This window comes from Nyctibius grandis, chromosome 3 (genome assembly GCF_013368605.1).
Source record: "Nyctibius grandis isolate bNycGra1 chromosome 3, bNycGra1.pri, whole genome shotgun sequence".
In the NCBI taxonomy this organism is placed as follows: Eukaryota; Metazoa; Chordata; class Aves; order Nyctibiiformes; family Nyctibiidae; genus Nyctibius; species Nyctibius grandis.
The window spans coordinates 14,403,151-14,421,456 of record NC_090660.1 but is presented as its reverse complement, the minus strand read 5'-3'; the positions used below and the strand labels follow the sequence as shown (position 1 = coordinate 14,421,456).

General features: G+C 44.4%; 1 protein-coding gene across 2 annotated transcripts in view; it reads left to right on the top strand.

The window, feature by feature from the left end:
* The window catches only part of RREB1 (ras responsive element binding protein 1), a 125,478-nt gene that overhangs the window by 29,871 nt on the left and 77,301 nt on the right, over positions 1-18,306 (top strand). Inside the window, exon 1 of one of the 2 annotated variants that reach the window (XM_068396694.1) lies at positions 16,065-16,151. The exons of the other annotated variant lie outside the window; for it this stretch is intronic. Within the exon in view, the coding sequence (XP_068252795.1) occupies positions 16,121-16,151 (31 nt within the window). The 5' untranslated portion in view covers positions 16,065-16,120. Of the gene's footprint in view, positions 1-16,064; positions 16,152-18,306 lie in introns of those variants that run through there. 2 annotated transcript variants of the gene reach the window in all.

The following is an 18,306-nucleotide window of genomic DNA, read 5'->3' as shown; positions in this document are numbered from 1 at the left end:
CACACACATCTGCGACGCTTGGTTTACACTTAAAATAATGCAACACCAGCCTGCTGGCAGACTGGGAGGTGTATGAGGAGGGGGCGGAGGCGCAGTTGGGGGTTAGTGGGTACCACACTGTTTGCATGCTGTGGCTCTGTTGTTTCCCCCTCGGCCCTGGAAAGCAGCTTTTGGAAAGCATCGTCCCCATTCTCAGTTACACGAGCACAGGCTGTAAAAGAGGGAGGTTGCATGAGGCTCTGGTCCCAGCAGCTGAATCACAGCTTAGGCTTTTAGTCCACACTGCCTATCTCATTTGTCTCAATGCCAGCAGTTTCTCCTCGGAAGCACACTGGGCTCTTTTCCCCGTGTCTCCTCTCTCGTACCTGTTGAGTTCCGCCCAGCAAATAAGAACACCTCCAAAGCAACCCCACCATCTTAGAAATGTCCCACTCATGCTTCAGTAAAATTACTTTCCATGTTCCATAATCGTTGTGTTTAAGAAATGGGGAAAACTGGAAACGCCCCTAATTTTCCCTCTTTAAAGAAGGTGGTACTGAGTGGAGAAGATGAGGATTCCCCACCTCACCCTCCTTTGGGTACCCAAAAGAGTCTAAGCATCGGGCAGGCTTGCCTGAAACATAATAATCCATCCACCAAAAAGAAATAATTAAAAAAGTACAGCTTTGCAGCCTTTCTGTGGAGGTTTCCACCCCCCCTATGTTCCTTCATATATTCACTGCCCACATAATGTTACCCGCGGGATGAGGGTGGGAGGGGAAAGCTTATTCTCTTTCATGTGACTGCAGCACAGTTAATAATTGTACCAGACTTCAGGCGCTCGTGTGACCAAAGGGATTGATCGGATTTGTAACCGGACAGAAGTTTTTCAGGCGCATCTTCGTGCCGTGGCATCCCAGCAGATTCAGGGAAGAAGCCAGATCTGCTTTCTCTGTGATTGCTCATTTGTTATGAGCTGGCTAGTGTATAGCACGCAGAGACAAAGGCCGCCCCGTCCTGAAAAGCCCCCAAAGAAAAGCAGTATAGTAAATACATCTGTAAAATGGTGTTCAAGTTACAGACTGCATGCATCTCACGTGCTTGCGCTTGCTCGCTCCATCTCCCCCCCTCCTTGCTGCCTTAAGAAAGGGATGGCAAAAAATTTGAAAAAAGTTTGAAAAATGCATCAAGTGCTAAACTGTTACGATTTTTAAAAAAAGAAGAGTCTTTGTTTAAGCGTATGTTTCCAACACTTTATCTTTTATGGACTGCGTACTTGCTGTGGGAGTGGAAGGGGATGTTGCAGGTTTACTTTCAGTGTACTTAGAAATCTTTCCCACAGCATGAAAACTCCCCAGAAAACATGTGAAACAACGGCCTGGAAACCAGGAAGTTTCTGATGCCTAGCACTCATTGCTCTGAGGGATTTGCTGTGCTCTGGAGGTCACGTAATAATCTTCCTTGTTGGCTTCTCTAAGTTTATTTTACACATGACAGAGGGGTATGTGGGTGTTGCTGACTTTTTAGGGGTCCTCGTTTCTGTAGCATGTTTTTGCCCCTGGTTCTTTTGTTACTGCACTCCCATGATTAATATGTCTGCTGCTTAAAATGGCTATTGAACCACCACCAAGTTCTTGTCACTGGTTACCAGCTGCTTAACCCCTGTCAAAAACCACCCAGCACAGCTTTGAGTTGATGCTTTTGTTGCTTAGCAGGTATATTTCTGATCTTCAGGCTGTCTATTAACCCTGTGAATACCGTACACAATGAAGACATAAATCTGCTGCAGTGATGAAGGTGTGTCCTGATGCTGTGATCACTGCTGCTGCCCCCGCACCACGCTCTGGTTAGATTTGCGTGGCACGCAGTCTTCTGGGTGTGTGGTTTGGGGGTTTTTTTTTTTGCTTTGTTTCCCCACCCCCTTACCACTTTGCATAGTTTTGGGGTTTTTTGAGGAGCTGCAGAAGTTGCTAATGTAGAAGAATGGTGACGACGGTGGGAAGTTTGTCTCTTTGAGGGCAGGCGGTCCTGGCGAGTTGGTGGGGAAGATCCTGTTCGCTACAGTGAAGAAATTGCGTGTCCAGCTTCAGTCTGTGATGGACTCGGCGTTTTGTTTTCTGACCATTCCTTTCCATGCACCTATGTTTGTGCTGGAGTGCGGTGGAGTGTGAAAGGAGTCAGAGGAGACGAGGCGCTGCAGCTTGGGTCTGGTTGCCAAAAAAAAACCAAACCCAAAAAGCTTCGACCAAAAGGAGAGTTAACCGGAACATACCACAAAACAGGTTAGGCAGGACGCTGAAGCCAGATACGAACCTTCTGCTGTGCTTTAAGGCATCTTCAGTACACCCTCCTCCCTCTACCCTTTCAGGATTTCTCCCCCTCCTCCCCGTTATGAAATAGTCCTGTGCCGATTGGGTTTGAACGTGGGGCAGGCGGATGGTTGCAGCGCTTGCTCGCCTGCTGCCAGCTGTTTCTTAAGAAACAGCGTGTGCACTTGTCCGTGCCCGTCATCCCGTGGCAGAGGCAGTGCTCGGCATGGCGTGCGCCTGCGTGTGTGCCTTCGTGCCCTCCGCCGGGTTGCCTTGCGAACAGTCCCAGACGAAAAGTAGCGGGGGAGGAAGAGCAGCAAGGAGACAGGGAATGCTGGCGGGTGGAGCTTGGAGGGCTGATCCTCCACATAGTCAATCATTACTTGCAGCATAACCTGTTCCTGTTTTCTAGAGGTTTCACTGGCACCCGCAGCCAGAAGCATATGAGGAATATGCGACAAACTGCTTTTCTGAGCAAGATGGTTTGCCTTGCAGCAGCAAGCCCAGCGCCTAATACAAGACATCATTTCTTCTGTAACATGTTTATGCCTATTCGTTCAGTAAACATACCATATATAGTCCGGTTCGTGCTCGCTATAACACCCTGCTGCAAGGCGACTTTGCTAGTACCACACAGATTCCTTAGCTCCTGGTAACCGGCTGACAAATAGGATGTTGCCATATGTAACATAAATACTGCACACAACTGGGGGTTTTACACTCCTGCTCGTAGTGCATAAAGCACGTGTTTCTGATCATGACAGTCTTAAGTCTGGCACTTTGAAAAACAAAGAGGATTATACAAAACAAGGTGCCTTACCGAAGGATGGACCAGGTCGTGTGCGTTTTGTTGCAGGATAAAGATTCCATTCTTTCCGTAAATGTCAGACGAACCTTGGATTTATGAATTGATGTTTCGAGGACTTTTTTTTCCTTTCTTTTTTTCTCCTCTCTCCACTTTGAATGCCTGTTGCTTCCTAGGTGATGGGTCCCAAGCTAGAGCTATGATTCACTGAGAACTTTCTCTTTTCATTCTAGCATCTTTTGCAGAATATCTCCCCTTCCTCTTTCTCTGTGCTCTCTTTTTGTTTACCCCATGCTAGCAGGGTACTGAGCACGGCAGAGGACATGAAGAGCACCACTGCAGCTGGATTCACAGCTTTCTTCATCAGCTGTTACATATGGTTTGCCTTCAGCTTTTTTCTTTTTTTTTTTTTTTTTCTTTTTTTAAACATTGTGAAATGACTTCAGTAACATTCTGACTCTGTGCTAGCAGAAGTGGTTCAGGAACCTGGCCTACCTAGACCAGGGTGGGGTATTTTTGCCTTTTTGTGCCTCCTACTTCTTGCCGCGTCCCTTGATGTGTGAGAAGACAGCGCAGTGGTGTGGACCCCAGATAACCTTGCACAGAGCTTTCTGGCTGTCTGCTCGGTGATGGCTGTTAGCGCCTGGGTCCAGCAGTTTAACGACTGGCAACACCTCCTCTACCACTGAGGTGGTTGCTTAATCAGGGAGGGTGCTGTTTAGATGCAGATCCATACAGGTGGATTTTCCTCTGCTGACTTGTTCCTTATTTAGGCAACACTTCCAGAAGTGGAGACTTTGCAGGGGGGAATGTTTGGATGTTACATAAATGGACAGTACATGTGTTTCTCTGACTTGTCTCTCATTGGCCTCGTCAGAGTGAATTATGTCTGACTGCTTGGCAGTTAATTGGACCATCCTTCCCATTTCCTAAGCTGATAAGCCCCTCACTGTCTGCCTCAATCAGGCTTCTTTGTTTGAGAAGTTACTAATGCTGCAGAAGAACAGAATAACTACTTTCCTATGTGCTGTAACCAAGTGAGGTGCTCTTGATCGATAAATCTATGAAGATTCACCATATTTCTTCAGCAGAATCCTTTCACGAGGCTTACTTGTACCGTAACACCAGTAGCAGTTGGCAGGCACTGAAAAGTAGGTATAGACGGTGTATTTAATACATACCTTGTCCCTTTTTGAAAGAATTGCATTCGTGTTTAAGTTATCCTGTGAGCAGCTAGATTCTGGCAGATCCTAGTAGCCATGTGGAGTACCACGGGTGTCTGTAGTTGTCTGTCCATAAGGATTAGGTCTCAGAAATGGCTCCCTTTTACCACAGAGCCTTCCAACTGAGACTGGCTTTCTTGATGTGTCTGGACGGTACCTAGCTTAAAGTGGATGTTGCCAGAAGGTGAGTAATAAATGGTGATTAATCGTCTCTGAGCTATGGATGAGTTTGTATGAAAAAGCACTTGGCTAAAGGCTGTGCTTCAACAAGCTCATCAAAATTAACCACGCAGGAGACAGTAGCATAGCATCCCAAAGGCCTGATTCTTCCGTCTCTTGACTGGTTTTGTTTTGACTTCTGTCGATTTACTACATCTGATTGGTGGAGAAACATGGGTCCCTTTGTCTCCAATGTTAAATGATATCAGTATTACAGATTGCAAATGGGCTGAGTGATACAGAATTGTATGCACTAAAAGTAAACACCCTTTTGTTAGATTGCTCAGTAATCTTTTTAATGCAAAGGTGTGGTTGTGAACCTTGCAGGTATGCATCCTGGTGTTTATACCATTGACTCTATGATACGAATGCATAGGAAAGATGCACAGATACCAATTCCTGTGTTAATTATATCTTGAAAAGTAATTTTATTGTACAGGAGACCACTTGTCCTTTGCTGTCAAAGCTGCAAATAAACGGAAGTAGAAAACCTAAAGCCACAGTGATTTTTAATAGTTCCCATTCTGAGTTTACATATTGATTTGAGCAACGCATTGCATCTGTTTGATCATACAGTTATTTCTAAAACCTTTTGAAAAGTAGGATTCGTCACAGAAATCTTCCTTCTCCCCCCATCCTTCAACTAATTCTGGCAACTTTCAGGGCCCTAAGCACACAAAGCGAGTATTGGAGGATTTTCTCCTTGCGCAAAAGTTGGAGGGACTGGGCTTTTTTGTTCATAAAAAGCTTTCCCAAATGGGGTTTATCGTGACAGGCACAGAGAATGTACAGTATGCAAAGAAAATAAATGCGCATTGCCTTGTGAGCCTACATTTGTAGGTACACTCTGACCTCGGGAAGTGACCACCGGTTTATTTTTCTTTTTTACGTCTGAGTTGGTGGTGTTGAGCCCCAGGATGTCTGTGGCATTGCCGGAGGACGAGGAGAGGACGTAGGCGCTGTGGAGTTCAAACGGCCGTTGGAGGCGTTTGGCCGTTAGTTGTCCGTTAGTCTGAGGGGCGTAGGAGCTCGGGTGAGCTGAACGCAGGGCCCGGTCAGTGGGGCAGGATCTGGCGGGGAGGCTAAGGGAGGCAGCCATCAACGGTGGCTGGATCGCAGTCCCTTCCTCCCAAGGACTTGTCGGCAGTCATCAGACCCCAGACAGCTAGCCGATGACCTCTCGTACTGTGACTTCTTTTATTAGCATTTTTATTGCCTGACATTCAAGGTGACGGGCGGAGAATTTGCATTTGGATTTCAAAGTTTCTGGAAGGGTGAGTGTGCTCTGTATCTTGTCTGAACCTTACCCGAGCAGATTCAAGACCAGCTAGCAGCCACTGATTCAAAGGCCTTGCCATCTACCATGGGATTTGTGAGCTTCAGTCTTTTCTGATTGGAGGTGATGAGGAAAGAGGGGGAGGAGGTGTCTGTGTCTTAAAAAAGAGTTGAAAAGAAAAAACTGGAAAACAAGCAACTACTCACTATAAAGTTCTTGGAAAGAAAGATGCTGTGTATGTAGTAGTTAATGCGATTTGCACTCTACATGCATGATAGCACACTTACGTGGCTTATGGGAGAGCAACTCGGGAGGCTGCAGTGGAGTCTTAGCAACTGTGAATGGAGGGAAAGCAGGAGGCAGCCTGGCTTCCCTGAAGGAGCTAGGGGGACATTAGGGATGGAGAAGTTTAGGAAGTGTTTAGCCTCAAAATTAGGGCAACTTGAAAATGAATTAACTGCTGGGCCTGTAGTGATCTGTATGTTCATGTATGTATAGGACCTTAAGCACAGAAAGGTTTGGGGTGAGTCTGGAAAGGGTCCATATTTAAGGAATGTAGTCCTTCTGGCTTCCGAGATAGCTTTTTGTGTAGACAGCATGGAAAACGATTACAAAAACAAGTATTGCAAGACACTTAATGAGATGGGAAACTGGCAGTGCTAAGGCTGTGGCTCTTGGACTTGAGTGATTGTGAGAGAAATGCAGGGTTTTTCTGCTTTCTTTTTTCCAAGCAAACATTTTCTGACTCGCGAACAACCACGAGTAGAGTTTATCCTATGGCCTTAAAGTCAGCAACCCAAAAAATGCATTGAAAATCTCTCTTGACTTTTGCGATGAGGGGCTGTGGCAGCAACTAGACTTGAGGGAAGAAAAGATACTTTTAATGTTTGCTGACGATTCCACCAGTGTTGTCTGAGACTTCATCTGCTGAGACGTCAAATCGTCCGCTTTCACCGTTTTGGAGCGGGAGTGACTGGGACTGACCAGACTAGTTGTTAGGGAGCTTAGTCAGCTTCCTAATTTCCAGGTATACTGAGAGAGTCATTGGGGACAGGAATTGAGAGAGAATGTCAGTAAGTTCCTCTGCATGAAAGAAGCTGGGATGCCGGGAGGATTTTCAGTTGGAGATCACCAGGCAGCTTTATTACTGACCTTGTCTTCTCTTCCATGCTACAGCTATACCAAGCTTTAACCATTTGTGCTGAAACACTTCATGTCAGGTGTTTAGCTTCAGGACACATTTGTTTTGGTTGAAAGAAAAATAAGTAATTAAAAAAAATTTCTTTAGCCATTTCTAAGAATGCAGCTAAGGGAAAAGTAACTTCAGGTTTTGAATTCTTTTTCATGTCCTCTCATTTCTTATTGGAAAGAAGGAAAAAAACAACAAACGTAGAATCCCTAAAAAAGGGGGAGAAAGTCTGACCTGTTCTAGTCCTCAAAGCTGTAATGTAGGGGCATTGAGATCTGGGAAGGGCGAAGCAGGTGGGAGACTGCAGTTACAGCTGTCGATTGAATAAGCTAGCTATTGATTATCATAGCTGATAATCATCGGCAATGGTGATTTCTCCAGTGTGTTCTGTTCGTAATGTCTGTTGAAATATGTATGGTAAAAAGGACTGTGCATGACCCAGTGAAAGCCAAGCATCCTCGTGCCCCTCTTACTCCAGACCAGAGTAAGTCAGTTCCGCTCTGTGAATACTGACATTGGCAACCTCGTCCCACATCTTGAGTTAGCAATTTAGCGATCTTATATACCTCTGTATTTGTCTGCTCTTTCACGTGCAAAAAACACGTGGGGAATGCGTGACCGTTTCTCTTGCAGTGTGATGTACAGGTACAGGTATAGAATCTCTGCTTGAGGGATTTGTCCACATAAGATGAAAACATCGTTCTCGTGACTGTACTTTACTTTGTGGGCACTTCTGTTCCATATTGGAGTAAGGGTAGCTGGAAAGTTGTCTGACAAGGTTTGCACACCTTGCCAAACACCACCAGTCTCCTAAATAAAAACAAAGGCCCAGAAGTTTGTAAATACCTCTGCATATGATGGAAACAAACTTCCTGATGCAGGGGCCACGTAGCCCTCCCTAGCAGACCACAGCTAGCACAGGGACCTTTGTAACTTCTGTTGAAGCTAATGGGTCTCTTCCATAGAATGGGCCTATTAGTATCAATTCATTAGCAAGACTGAGGCCTTGATTTGTAATGAGCCCTTAAGTGTAATTTGCAATAGCCTGCTGACTGTATTTTACTAAGCTGCTGTGGGTGCAAGAGGGAAACAGATTGAGGCTGGATTAATATTTACCTTCACTTCCAGTCAAGAGGAGTATCTAGAGCAAAAAAGGAATGTGCCACACCTAGGATCTCTTGAGTTGGCTTTTCTGGGAGCTTTGGCCACAGAGAGTTAAATACCCCCGATCCTGTATACGCAAGGTGAAGGCGGCTGCTATCTGTAAAAATATGCATATGAAAACAGAACTGGAAGTTACTGCAAAGCTGCATTTGCAGGTATCATAGCAAGGAAATTTTTAGAAACCAGACCTGAAAAGTTTTACAACCGCAAGTATCTCAGGATACTCCCTGACATTTCTCATTTGCTTTACTGAAGTGTTAAAAGAACCCCTGGTTTCCATAGTTATGGCTAGCAATTAATAGATTACTTGAGGATTTTGTTTTGTTTTGTTTTGATGATGTACAGTGTGTGTGTATAATATGTATTTTAATGTGCATTTAAAAACTCCTTTTTTGCTTATTATGGAAGGGGAGACCATGGAAAGAGTGTTTTAAGTTCTTTGACAAGACACTTGACTGAAGTCATTTATTCATGTTAAGCACCCCAGAGCAATATGGAATAGCTCTGTCCTCCTCTGTTTCAAGAAACTTCTCAAAATGAAAGAAAAATCCCTTTTTTGTTTGTTTTCCAAGAGAGAAAAAAATGAATTTCAAAATGAGTTAAACAGTTTAGCGATTCGTATTCCATTTCTTGCAAACTTCCCCCTCCCCCCGGAGCCCAACCACTCTTCCCCTCTGCTCTTGCCCACAGAATTACCATGCAACTAATTTTAGAGGTTGGTTTACACGTTTGTTTTAAAAACAGTGCAGTCTCCATCTCTGGTAATCCACCAGGTGGAAGCAGATGTGTAGAATATCTGTACATGTATTTGTAAATCTGAGCTTGTGCAGAGGGGGTTTCTAAGAGGGCAGTGTGTATGCAAAGGCAAGGGAACCCTCAGCAGTGTAATACCATCAGGAAAGAAAAAATTTGCAGTTAACCACTAGCTGGATTCGTTGGTGGTTTTTGTTCATGTGGTGGGCTGGGTGACATTGTATTAGCCAATTCTTCTGATGGATGGTTAGAGATCAGTTGCCTGGCTGTTCTGAATTACAATAGGGAGAAGGCTATTGGGGAGGGGATGGGGAAAGTAAGATAGGAAGTGGTTTCTTAGAGATGGGTGCTCTTCTTGTGCTAACAGAAGTTTTGGTCTATTAGCCACGAGTGGGCTTTTCTGACCTATGAGCTCATTAGTAGCTTACTGATGTCTTCTTCCCTTCCGCCTGCCTTTCCGGTAACCACCTGGCATGCCTGTACCTCTCTGCTCTTGCAAAAAATGGTGTCTTTGAAGTTTGGGGGATATCCCTTTTGTATTCAGCCCTCACAACGATTTTGCTTTGAGTGCATCTTTGTCTAGAAATGTGCTAAAAGTGCTAAAATTTTTATTTTGTTTGGTTGAGGAGATGGATGGGAGGGCAGGGGGAGTCCACCTGGTGTCAAACAGGGAGCTTGAGGTAGCTCTAAGTGACCCCCTGAAAGCACCCCTCCGGCCGGCGAATGCTCATGGTCTCCTAAAGGCAGTCACGTGGAAAGGGGCTGTGCTATCCAGATTTACACTGCCTGCTATGTTTCGTGTAGCAGAAACGCTGTGGCTGTGTGCTGCTGCAGGTTTTTGTTCTGGCCTTTTACAGTTTTTGTTGTTGTTTCTCCATTGAGCTGTTGCACTAAAATTCATGTCACTGTCTGACAAACTGCGCTCTTAATAAGTTGAACTTTACTTATAGGGCAAAGCCTGGACAATAAGACATGTTGAATATATATTGGCTTAAATAATTTCCTTACTCGTTTGTACTCTTCGAGCTTTTGTTACAGAAACAATCAAATTGCCTAAAAGTGAAGTGTTCCTTTACAGCTATACCAATGAGGATGTTTGCATTTTAAGTCCAGAGTTGAAAAACTTAGTCCTCTACTTGTACTCGGTGCATGTCAGGACAAAAATAAAATGGAGGAAGAGCTGAAAGAAACTGTTTGCATCACTTGAGGCCCAGTGGGAGCTGAGGGTCGGGATGACTCTGAGAATTAATCAGTTCACTAGAGAATATGATAGTACAAGGAAATGATGGTATTGCAATAAGGTTTTAACTTTTTTTTTATTAGTAGCAGAATCTTTAAAAATAAAAAGAGAGCTGAGAGAAAGCCTGGGAGCCAGAAGTGGCTTGAAGGGGAAATGACCAAGACCCGCTTAGAAATGCAGAGAATGGTGGTTCAGGAGCGCTGCTTTGCTGCATCCTTGTGTGAAACTCCTTTCTGTCTTGTGGAGGAGGGAGAGAAAGATCACAGCCCTGTGTAATCTGACTTCATAATGCTGTTTTGAATAAAACTAAATAGTTCTGGGCCTTCCGCTTTTCTTGCGGATTGAGGATTTTAAACAGGGAATGCCAGGCTTGCAGAAAAGCGACTGTAATCGCAACTCTGAAAGCGGCATGCGGCCTTTCTTGTCATTTTTAACAAGCCAACGCCGCAGAAATCTGCCCAGGCAAACTTTTGGTCCTGCTGTGCCCCAGTGCAATAATTATAATGCAGAAACAGCTGATGGGTCACGTCTCCAGCCCTGCACAGCGTTATGACTTGCTACCTATATTCCATGTTTAGCTTTGAGCGATCAGATGGTGCAAGCAACGTGAGCTAGCAGCGCCTGAGGACACGCAGCCAGGCAACACGTCCTTTCCCTCTGCAGCTTTGGTTTCTTTTCTCCGCTTCTGTCCCATCCCATCCACTTAAGGTGATGCATTTTACAATAAATACCTCTCTCTGGAGGGGGTCAGCTGCCTGTGCAGGAGCATGTGTGTCATTCCCACTGTGCTGTATGTTAAGTCCAAGGGCCCAAGGTTTGTAAATATTGTTTCTAAAGTACCTGAGGACTCCAGGTGAGCTGCTTGCCCTGCTTACCGGGGACTTCTGAAGCTGTGGTTGGTACATGTGGTGGCACATGGTGGCACACTGTTTCAGCATTGTTACTGATGTGACTTAATGAACCATGAGTTGTATCGGAAGGGGTAAATTTTGTCTTTGTGCATGGGGAAAGGATCATCTACAAATGTTTACAAACAAACAAAAAAGTTGAAAATGATGCTTAATTCAGCAGTGTAAAGACTGAAGGAGGCCAGGAGGGAGGGGAATATTTTGGACTTGTGTTTGTTTTGTGCTTAGTGCTGTGCAAAAGGTACACCCAGTCCTTGATGTAGGAAGAATTGGATAGGTAAGCAGAAAATTACTAACTGATTGCCTGGGACTGCTCTTGCTCTCTTGCTCCCCTCTTCCAGGGATGCCGTGGGAGAGGTGCGGTGCAGACAGTTTAATTGTGGTAGTTTATTTTATTGTGAACTTTTTTTCACTGGGCTTAATTGGAGAACTGAACTTCAGGTAGAAGTTTAAATGATAGGAGTGTTCTTTATAGCAGAGGGGTTGCAAGCGAGCTCTGAGCTGGAGAGAAGGGAGTGAGGGGGAGCAGGAGGAGGGAGTCTGGAGATGGAGCTGGCTGTGGGTTTGTTCCACTACATCTTTTCATCTTTCCCCGGTACTGCAGCACCGGGGGAGTAGAGTTACCGACAACATTCTTGCTCAGGTCTCTCATCCCTCACTCAAATAGAGGGTGTAATTTGACGATGTCTCAGCTCCCCTGTGTGAAGGCTGTTGATGAAACTATATGTGTGTACATTTTTAAGTGAAAAACAAAAAAGAACCAAAACAAATGCAAATCCCAAACCAGATCAATTCCATGATCCCAGATCACCGTGTGGTTGTTCAAATGCTAGGACTGGCACGAGGCCGGAGGGAGAACGTGTGGCTGGAGCTGCAGGGTGAAATGAGGACTGGCAGTCTGTCCTTCTGAATGACAGCCGTGGCTTACATCAGGTTAAATCAGGCTGTACACTGCAGGCTGAGGCGAAGCAGAATGGATTAAAAACAGGTTTTTCACTTCTAGCCTCGAGTTTCCTCGCAACTGTGCTTCTCCATCAGCTCGTGGGGGGTATATGTATTTCTGCATCTCAGCTGCCATGGAATATGAGAGACATCTTTTTACAGGACAGTTCTTGCAAACTTTAGTATTCACCAAAGTTTTCCCTATTTGAACTGCTATGTCCACAGCTTTCACAAATAGATTTGGAATCTGGATTTTTATCTCCTCCTTCTCCATCTGTATCAGCTCTTTCTGGCTGCAAACAGGTTAACAGTGAGGCCTGCTGCCTGCTTGAGGGGTGGCTGCCTGGCGCTGCCTTTGGGCTGATGCAGATCATTTCTATTGGCCAAGGTTATCTCCCTGCTGACCTTGTAGCCAGAACTCAGCCTCTCAGTGGCACAGTAGTTGTGAAAAGGAGGGCTTCTGACAGAATTCATAGAGGCTGGAATATCCTTTCTGGTTTTGTAAAAGCTGTGGTTTATTTTCATCACTGCTCTGAACGAGGAAAGAAAGTGCCTCGATGTTAAGTTTGCAAATTCGGAGAAGGTCATGTTTGAAGGTTCTTTTCTTCTAAAATCCGCTGTGGAGACTCCCCAAATTTAGCATGGCAAGAGGCTGCTGTACCACAGCTCAGCTTAAAAGCTGGCTTTTGCTACTGTACTTTCTCGGTTGTTTGCTCACCAAGCATTGATAGCTTGCTGTACGTGATACACGGCATCTGATTTCTCCCTAGCTGTAGCCTTTCGTAGCAGAATGTCTTTTCGCTTGGTTGTGATTGGTTTGGTTTACTGGACTAAATATGTTTGCATGCTTTTGGGATGAAGAGGGACTTCTGTTAGGTGTGTAATGGAATGAGGCACAGGGATTAATGGGGGGAATGGGGAGAGAGGGAGGAGTTCGATGGGTTTTCTTTTTTTTGCTAGAGGCATCAGGCTCCTCCCATGGTGAGGGAGAGCATAGTACATCGAACCTAAAGACCTTTAAAGTACATGTTGAAATGGATGCTGGGAAGATACAGTACAGTGCTTGGGCAGAACTCCAAGGCTCCCAAGGCAAGTAATATTTAAACAAGCTGAACAGCCCCTTTAGGCAAGCAGCAGGAAATCCAGCACTGAGCTTTGTGTTGTTGCATGGTCAGCAGAAGATAAAAGCTCAGGCTATGCAGCTGGGGTTCCCTCCTATCACTGGATGGCAAACCGTTAAGAAAAGATAAAAGGACAGAAAAGAACAGGGGGTTGTCATATTGAAAAGCATTCCTTCATATTTTAAGCTGTCGAAGTACTTTGAAATACGTTGAGCCTGATTTAAGTCCGAAGCAGTGTCATTGGCAGCTCTGGCGTGTGTTGGAGCTGTTACATCAGTTGGCAGGCGAAAGGTGAATTTGTCCCTCTGCTTCACCAGAGATAAATGTTTAACACGGGTAGGATTGTGGTACTCATAGGTGCCTCACTGCAAGCCTCACAGCGGGCAGGAGCTTCCCAGAACTTTTCCGGGAGCAATGCATGTAATGGTGGGGCTGCTGCTGGCTGGGGGTTTCATTCTAAAATGCAGCCAGCCTTCAGCCGTCTATAGCCTTTCCAGGTCCCGCTTTCTGCAGCTGATCCTTGGTTGGGGACTATTTTAGCAATGAGGTAGAGAATTTAAATGAATGAGATTGCAATTTCAAGTCGCCTAATCATTATTTACTGTATTCCTCCCCTCCATCCCTCCTCCTTTTTTCCTGCATCACAGCACTGGTGTCTTGGGAAAGAAAATGCTTCAGAGCATTTGTTACCAATTTAGCAGCAAGTACGTGCTCAAATTTGGGATTTCTGAGATCTGTGTGTGCCATATGTAGGCAAAATGTAATCTTTGCTAGTTCCAGTAGAAGGGAACAAACACAAATTTGCTGTTCTTCAGATTGTGTTTCTTTAATCTAGTGAGACTTACATTTGTGCAGCCTTTTTGTTTTGGTAAGACGGTTAACTGCCCTCCCTAGGGTGCCTAATTGCTTATCATGAACTAATCAGTCCCCTGGGTATATGAAGGGATGAAACACTGCCAAGACAGAGCCTGTGACTTCCCCCAGAGGTGTGATAACCCTCCCAATTACCCCACCCTTCAGGGAGCTTGCTTACTGCTATTTTAAAGACCTCATTACTTCAGAAATTGTCCATCTTTAGGGATTTTAGGAAGTTTTAAAGGAGTATATTTGCTGAGGAACCTTTGAACTTGTCAGCTTTCATATTTTTTATGTTAAATCTGTATTGAATAATGTTTCAAGTTTGGTGTGGAATATGCTGAACATGTTGCTGCTGCCACTTCTGTTCATGAAGGTGCCTAACTCCATAGCCTCCGTGGCATGCCAGACCCTAACAGATGAGGAAAAGGACAGTTTCTGTCTGCAGCTGTCAGTAAGTAGGGATGGGGAAATGTTCTAGCTTCAGGAACCCCATTTGAAGTTTAGATGAAGGAATGAGTGAAACAAATCTGGTGGTGACTCTCTTCTAATTTTTGGTAGAATGATAGTTGCACATTACCACGTGTGAAATGAGTGGGTAGGTTAAGGAAAGTTTTTCACCTTACAGTGAAAAATAATTTATTTAGCTGGTGGTTTTGCTTGCTTTCTCCCTTTATTTTCTTGTTTTAACACATTCATATATGCGCTTGTCTGCTCTACAGGTGAGATGGCTACCGATTTCTTGAATTCTTCTCTTTTATTTCTTTGTATTGAATGGTTGAGCTCCGTAAGGTATATAAAACTTACTACAAAACAGTAATGTCTGAGCTGGAAGTGGAAAACAGCTCCTGCTGTTGAGTGTCTGAGTGAAAGTACGAATTCTGGTGCTGAGGTTTTCTTTGTACTTTTGCTCTGAACAAACATCATTTTTATATGAAGTTTGGAGGATGGGATCTGTCAGTTAGGTAGAAATACAGTTTGTTCCTTGGAAGAGTTGTAACCTAATCAAAGAACAGTATCAGATTTTTTTTTCTTTTGTGGCTCTTTTAAAACACTTTAGGTCTTGTTCACCTCTGGTTGTAGAGTAGATTCTAAGTGACCTCAGCAAGATTAATGTAAATATATATATTGCCGTAGTATGTACTGGCTTAAAACTGTAAAGCAAGGTGATTTCATTTTTAGAATTAAAAGAAAGTGGCTGTGTGTGTGTGTGTATATATATATGACTGAGAAAATGTTCACGTGGAAACATCACTCCTCAAAAGAAGTATGAATTTCAGTATCATAGGTCTGATTATGATACTTCAATGTTGCTTCACTATGTGTGCATATAGGGAAGTGATTAGTCAAGGTTCCACTGGCAAACTCTTGCTGTCCTACTGCAGAAATTGGGGTGGGTATGAGTGGATGCACAGGCCACTTGGTCGATTTTTTTGTTGTTGTCGTTCATTTTTCTCTATGGTGAACACTTACAACTGCTGCTTTATCCAGAATTGGGTTGAACCTATCCACAATTCATACTGGTTTGTTTCAGGTTAATGTTTTGGTATATTACATGTCAATGGGAGTCGGCAGAAGGAAATTAGTTTCCCTTTTCATAAGTGAATTGTGGGAAGATATGTCTGTATCATCTGTTTGATGGCAACGTGTGAAGCACTAGTGGTGGAATTGTTTTTTTGGAATAGGAGGGTGGTTTTGGACTAGCAGCAGTCATTTTTGGCTGGAGGGATAGCAACTGGAAACTTCACTTACTGAAGAAACCTGTTCACAATTTTGCCTGTTTTTTTTTTCCCCAGCGTTCCTGAAATAAACTTCCTGCAATTCATTGCAGTGTGCAGGTGTCCAGACTCCCCTTTACTCATGGTCGCCTGTGCAGCCCGTCAGGCGACTGAAGGCTGTACCTAAAATTCTGCCGACAGTGCAGCGCACTGCAGTGGTCTTGATATAGTTACCGAGGACACCGTGTACAGCTACAGGCTTGTAGCATCCCCTCCTAGTCCGAGCAACTGAGTATTGCGTTCCAGGAGTCTACACGTGTGGAGGACTGCCTGGAATAGAAAAAGGAAAGCTGCAGAGATTGTAAGCTGCTGCTTGATCCGTGTGGCTGTTGTGCGGAGAAGCATCAAAACTTTGCTGGATGGATCCGACAGCTCGTTGCAGAGTAGAGGGTCAGTCTCACGAGTTATTTGTGGTTATTAAACTTAGTGGATTTTATTTTTTTTTGTTTGCTTTATTGTTATATTTTTTCTCTGCATGCATAAGAGGATTGTGGCCTCTCAACCAGAGTGCTCATGTTCAGGAAACTTAAGGCTGTTCCTACTGAAGGGCTTTGAAGATCAGCAGGCATTTCCTCCAGGGTTTACAGCATTGCTGGAGGAGCCAGTCTCTGCAGAAGTCTTCAGGCCTATCCGCCCGACTTTGGTCATTCCTTACCTCACCAGCACGTGGATTATGCTGTTTGCAGACTGTCTAAGCTCCACAATGACCTCGCTGGATTCCTCATGAGCTTTTACAAGGCCAGGCCTGTATACTTCGTAAAATCCTTTAGAAATGCCTGCTAGGCTTATAAAGTCCCAGAGCAAAAGCTATACTGCAAGGAACTTGGAAGGTCAGCAGCTGGATGTGGTTGTGGATGAAGGGGGATTTGTGTGTATGTGCGCGTGCGTCTGCAGTTCTTGTTTTGAAAATACATCTTTTGCAAGTCGGAGATATGTCCTTTCTGAGGAGTCGTCTTGTACTCATGTGATGAAGCTGAGGGACTTTTGAATTCCATAAGAAACTGTTGAACTGGATCCCTGTGCCCCTTTTTTGCACACGTGTTGCAGTGTGTGAAAATTAACAGATGCTGTTTCATTTTGTCAGTGTGCAGGAAGCACCTCCCACAGGTTAGTTTCACTGTGTGTGCTTCAAAATAGAAAGAAAACGTGTACTGAAGAATACCACTGGCAAGTAAAACTGCTGTTAAAAATTTTCCTAGTGGCTTTATGGGAGGATCTCAACTTGAAGAGGCTTGCCAGCACCATCTACTGCTGTAATTAATTTACCTAACTAAAACATTAAAGAAACGTTGTATTTCAGAATTTAGAGCTCTGCAAACAACCCTGACGGTTACCTGCCCAGCTGGTATAAGCCAGTGAGTGTGCTCACAAGACTGTGGCAACTTGTTCATCAGTGGTGGAAGAGAGATGTTTTTCTCAAGGCTGGGTTTTCCCTTCACCTGGAGGAAGCAATAAACCTCAGTTTGAGTGATTTGTGATACTCTGGAATATATGGCAAATAGATGTCTAGAATAACCCTAGGTAAAATTAAACAGCTAGCTTGTATCTCTTATCTCTGGTTCAGAACAACAGGAGAATGGCAACCGATGGTCATCTATGCTTAATATCACATGGAGATCATGTAGATGATGTATATCTGTTCCTGGTCCTTAGGAGATGGTATGAGATGGTTGACTTGAGACCTGTTTGTGCCTCATACAGTGCAGAGCAGGGGGGTGGCTTTGGCTAGTGGGTCTGCTCAGGGTCTGCCTGTGATGGAGACATGAGCTGGGAAGGAGCGCTACAGGTTATCTTGCTCATGAACAAGTTCTGTAGCCACTTTGGATATTGCAGTTGGAGGCTGACATTACAAATGCCTCCTAGGGTGGATGGGAGAGCGAGGATTGTACAGCACGCTTCTGAATGCCTTCACTCCAGCACATCTCTCTTTCCTCCCTGTGACATGTGGTTTCCCCTCTTAAATTTCAAGTTAAAACTCTCTAATTAAAAAGTCTGTTTTAGGGGTATGTGTGTTTCTGAATGCTTTAAATTGTCTTGATTATAGATTTTTTTGTTGTTGTTTGGAGAGTGTGATAGGGGGAATAGTTCCTGTGCTGACCAGAAAACAGAAGACAGGAAGATAATGATGTTAACAAGGTGGGGGAGAAAAGGAGGTGTTTGTTTAGGGAAAGCCTAGTCACTAAAGCCTGTGGAGCAGAGGAACCCTGCTGATAACACAGATGAAATAGTCTGCCTCTTTCCTAACTTGAGAGGAGTGGAGCTTTGTAATAAATGGCTGCCATGTGGCAGCTGTCTCCCAGCTTCGTGAGCCTGGCAGTAGTTAATCCTGTCAGCAAGTCATGCTCCCTGGAAAAGAGCAGCGAGAGGAGCTGCAAACTCTTGAATCATTCTCTCTGCAAAATATTTGCATGTTGAATCTCTTTCTGCTTAAAACGAGTTTGGTCATTTGGTGGAGGTTCTCATCTTTAAGTAGCGTTAGAGTGCAGCTGTGTTGGCTTTTAAATAAGTTAGAAACGTGCTGAGATGTTGCGATTCTTTTCCCTCT